Source organism: Ochlerotatus camptorhynchus, unplaced genomic scaffold (assembly GCF_037179485.1).
Source record: "Ochlerotatus camptorhynchus isolate MF236.1 unplaced genomic scaffold, CSIRO-AGI_Acam_v1.1 ptg000433l, whole genome shotgun sequence".
In the NCBI taxonomy this organism is placed as follows: Eukaryota; Metazoa; Arthropoda; class Insecta; order Diptera; family Culicidae; genus Ochlerotatus; species Ochlerotatus camptorhynchus.
The window spans coordinates 2,534,507-2,538,951 of record NW_027040919.1 but is presented as its reverse complement, the minus strand read 5'-3'; the positions used below and the strand labels follow the sequence as shown (position 1 = coordinate 2,538,951).

General features: G+C 41.3%; 3 protein-coding genes across 3 annotated transcripts; all 3 read left to right on the top strand.

Annotated features, from left to right (window-relative positions):
* The first annotated feature begins 654 nt into the window (after positions 1 to 654).
* SLIRP1 (SRA stem-loop interacting RNA binding protein 1) lies at positions 655 to 1,203 on the top strand. The gene is made up of 2 exons (XM_065234328.1): positions 655 to 744; positions 810 to 1,203. Exon 2 carries the CDS (start codon positions 847 to 849, stop codon positions 1,111 to 1,113), a length of 267 nt encoding a protein of 88 aa, XP_065090400.1. The 5' UTR covers positions 655 to 744; positions 810 to 846; the 3' UTR covers positions 1,114 to 1,203.
* anox (anorexia) lies at positions 1,111 to 1,944 on the top strand. The gene has a single exon (XM_065234327.1). The coding sequence runs from the start codon at positions 1,200 to 1,202 to the stop codon at positions 1,938 to 1,940; it is 741 nt and encodes a 246-aa protein (XP_065090399.1). The 5' UTR covers positions 1,111 to 1,199; the 3' UTR covers positions 1,941 to 1,944.
* A 1,231-nt stretch (positions 1,945 to 3,175) lies between these two features.
* On the top strand, positions 3,176 to 4,131 carry mad2 (mitotic arrest deficient 2). Its single transcript, XM_065234326.1, has 2 exons — positions 3,176 to 3,361; positions 3,515 to 4,131. Exons 1-2 carry the CDS (start codon positions 3,295 to 3,297, stop codon positions 4,063 to 4,065), a joined length of 618 nt encoding a protein of 205 aa, XP_065090398.1. The 5' UTR covers positions 3,176 to 3,294; the 3' UTR covers positions 4,066 to 4,131.
* The last annotated feature ends 314 nt before the right edge of the window (positions 4,132 to 4,445 follow it).

Sequence of the window (4,445 nt, the reverse complement as noted above, 5' to 3'; positions counted from 1 at the left end):
AAATCATTCCTTATCGCAGTCATAGTATTCAAGTGATAATCCAATGCAATCTATCAATCATCACATATAATGAATAAATTTTCTAATATTGCTATGTTATAAGATGGATCCAATAAACCTTACATGTCGATTTGTTCCAGTGTACATACGCAATTCAGCCATAACATTTGAAAACGGCCCACAAGCTTATAAAGCCCTTTCTACGCCCTAATAAAATTTGTATGGTTATTTTGCTTAACGATGTGTTCAGGATATCATCCAAACCGTTTGTGGAATAGTTCTACCATTCGGGTTATCGTTTATTTATGGTATTTGTTTATTAGAGCGTGAACCGAAGAATGCTCACACACACCAATATCACTTGCGAGGGCATACTTCTGATCGTGATGGATATTTTATCGTTGTGGACAGTACGATTTATTGTTTATACAATAATTCTTTTGCATGGTTACAATACATTTCATGGTCCATCTAATTTTTTTTTTAAACGGTATGTCTTCATAATGCTTGTGGGATAAAATGTTTAATATATATTGCTTTTCTCCCACAGTGCGCATCGATAAAGCAGTTGTGTAAATATTACATGGGGATTGTTTCTGAAGGGCGACAAAACGCACACGCGATGAAACGTCAAAACCGGAGAAAAAGATTTTAGTCGATTTTTCTTCTCGGCCGCCCATAAACAAACCGAATGTGATCGCGTGCGTTTGCAGTTTTCGAAAGTTTTTTTTCCACTCGTACAAGGTAATTACAGGCTTCTTCCACCACTTCCAATAATCCGGACTGAAACTCCCATTTATTTCCTCCAGTTTACGATTCTTTGTGCCAACTGTGCATAATCTGGTCATGGCCTCAGGAGCTGCTGCCGCATCGCGTTCGCTGAAAATCTTCGTCGGAAACATCCCCTGGACGGTAGGCCACCGGGAGTTGCGTAATTACTTTGCTCAGTTTGGTAAAGTTTCCTGGGCCCAGGTTATCTTCGACCGTCGGACCGGCGTCTCCAAGGGGTTCGGTTTCGTAGCGTTCCAGAAGCGAACGGCGCTGGAGAATTTGGAGAAGAAACAGAAGCATGTGCTAGAGCAGTCACCCATCTTCTACCAGCAGTCGGATTAATGTGTCGTGCGGATGTAAGAAGTTTAGATTTAAAAGTTGTAGTTTGTTAGTTTTGTGAGACGAAGGGAGAAATCTAGGGTTTTAAGATGTCCGATTTCGAGGACGAAGTGGACCTGTTGGAGGAGGAATTTACGAGGGCAACTAAAGTCATCGAGTTGTGTCACGATCAGTTTGAGCAGAAGGAATTGCTGAAGTTCTATGGGTTTTTCAAGCAAGCGACCAGTGGGAAGTGTAATGTACCAAAACCGGGAATCTTCAATATATCAGGCCGAGCGAAATGGTCCGCATGGAATGACCTGCTTGAGATGACCAAAGAATCAGCAATGAAGGGGTACATTCAGCATTTGACTGGGTTGAAACCGGAATGGGATCAGAATGTGGAAGGAGAAGAATTTAAACCGCAGCAAGCTTCCTGGATTTCGGTTTCAACATTTGCTAAAGAAGAGCCCGTTCTTGGAACGGAGGAGCAGACAGTTGTTGATTTTATCAAAGAAGGCAACATGGAAAAAGTGCAGAAAGTTTTCAATAGCGAAGACATCGGTACAGTCATCAACGAACTGGACGACGAAGGTCTCGGTTTGATCCATTGGGCTGCCGACCGGGGTAATGTGGAAATCCTGCGGCTGGTCATTCAAGTGCCTACGGTGAACATTGATCTGAAGGATTCCGGAGGGCAAACAGCTCTGCACTATGCTTCGAGCTGTGGAAATCGAGATTGCGTGAAATTACTGGTGGACTACGGAGCAGACCGGACCATTCCGGACGAGGAAGGCGAAACTTGTGTGGATGTCGCTTTCGATTCCGATATTAAAGCAATTCTGACGTGAGTACTTCCTTTTTTTATTTCAACCCTTGTGTTTGTGTCACGGATGACAGCCTTGCCGTTTAACGCATATTTTTGATGCGTTTTTTTTCAAATAGATCAATAGAATCTAGGTTCATTCAAACATTTAAAAATGACATCATTTTTTTCATTATGATCTCTCCTAGCAATTCTGACCTTTTGAGTGTGAACTCAGGTTTACTATCCATGTGAACACTACAAATGTTTTCATAATAGAAAAAATCGTTGATTAGACGCCTGTACCAATGTAAACATGTTGGCGGCTGAATAAAACGATTTGCCGCCCGCAGTATGGAACCTTTCACAGCTCAGCCGTTGAAATTGACTCATTTTTTGAGCTCTGTTCACTCAAATTCCCAAACATGCATACGGCCAATCGGACCCATATTTGAGTTTCGTTAATTCAAATTCTCCAAAACATACACACTTAGTTTTTTTGCCGAGATTGGCACCACCGAGCAGCTCGGCATTTATTTTTACTGAGATTTTAGCAAAATTTCAGTTTGTTAATTTGTTAGATCCCGGCAAAATTGCCGTTTGTTAGCTAAATCTCGGCAAGTTTTTCACTGAGGTCCAGCAAACTAAAATGCCGAGTAGTGGTATCAATCTCTGAAAAAAAAAAATCTAAGTGTGTTCAGGGAGAAAAAATACTACCGAAAATTTGAGTTCTTTTTACTTTTTTTTTTTTCTTTATTTAAGAGATTTTCAGTCTTGGGCTGGTTCGTCTCTGGTTCTTTTTACTTAATAGTGAGTTCACCCTCTCACTTGCACTATTTATTGTTGTCAAAAAAGGAACGAATTTATAAAGAGACGACATGTCAAAATTGGAACAATCGATTATCTGTCAAAGTCATAGGAAAACTTATTCCAATCGAACAGAAGACCTGTCAAATGGATGGAATGGTCGCCTCTTTACCCAATTCAGTCTCTTTAGTGCAATGAGTCGCAGTTGCAATATGCTAAACAAGACGTAAAGGCCGCTTTACTAAACTTAATAATTTGATTCAAATAAATAAATAATATGCAAAACTATTGCCTCCATCGGCGGCAGAAAAAAAAACTGTTCAGCAATGATTAGCGGTGCAGAAGTCTAGCCGCCAACCGTGTGTTCACCTCTAAAATCTCCGCGCGAGAAAATCGGCCGCCCTCTTTCAGCTTTTGACAGCTGATCACAGAGAGGGGAACAAAATCCAAATTCGATGCAAAGATCGTTACATTTTACTGCATTCAGTGAACACATTTTACTCGAATTTAACATTGTTTTACGAATAATAACGTTTGAATTGCAAAAAAGTGCATCTAGTTCCTAAAGAACACACAGAAGAATCTGCCTCAAAATGGCTACGAGTACTCAGAACGCCATAACCCTTAAGGGATCGGCTGCAATCCTAACGGAGTACCTGAGTAAGTTGTTTTTAAATTTTTGGATCTTAGTAATTTTTCTAAAGTTTCATCCTTGATCTGATACACAGTTTATAACAATAGACTATCGTAACCAATAAAACAAATTTCAAATTTTCCGTTGTGTCCCTACGAAATTCCTCTACCATTCCACAGACTACGGCATCAACGCGATCCTGTTCCAACGGGGAATCTACCCCCCGGAACAGTTCACCAGCGTGCAGCAGTACGGCATCACGGTCCTAATGTCCAAAGAGGAGAAGATCATTACCTTCCTTCAGCACGTCCTCTGCCAGGTACAGGAGTGGCTCACCCACAACGAAGTGGAGAAGATCACCATGATCATCACCAACGTGCACACCAAAGAGGTCCTGGAGAGTTGGGATTTCAAGGTCCAGAACGAACCCGGCGATGGCTCGAAGATCGATCCGAACAATCCCACATCGTCGAAGGAACTGAAAAAGATCCAGGCGGAAATCAGGGACGTGATGAGGCAGCTGGCGGCGTCGGTCAGCTACCTACCACTGATTGAATGCATCTGTACGTTCGATGTGCTGATTCATACGCTGAAGAAGACCGACATTCCGGAAAAGTGGAACGAAACCGGCGAGGTGCAGATCCAGAATGCGCAAACCGTACAGTTCAAGTCGTTTTCGACGGGGCTGCACAAGATGGATACGATCGTTAACTATAAGATGACTGATTAGAGGTAGCAGAAGTTGGGAGCTGTTGCGAGGAACGTGTCATTCAAACTAGCTTTGTAATATTGAATGAAATTGGTAGCTTAAGATGATTTAGGGACGGAGTTCAACCAAATAAAGTTATTTCTTAATCGTAATTCAGCATTATTTAGAAAGATTTCCTGTCGAAGACTGATTCCCCGAACAAAGCCGGTTAACAAATTTAGATGAACATTTCAAAAGGTCCTATCTACATTGATCGATTCTCTTCCTCGACTTTCTATTTTTATAACCACGGCTATGCAAAGAAATTTCGCACTATTTACGACACATTTGATAAAGGATGTTCATATCTAGCGTCCAAAATATCAAACAAGACAAAGAATGCTTTTGCAGCTGAGCTATTA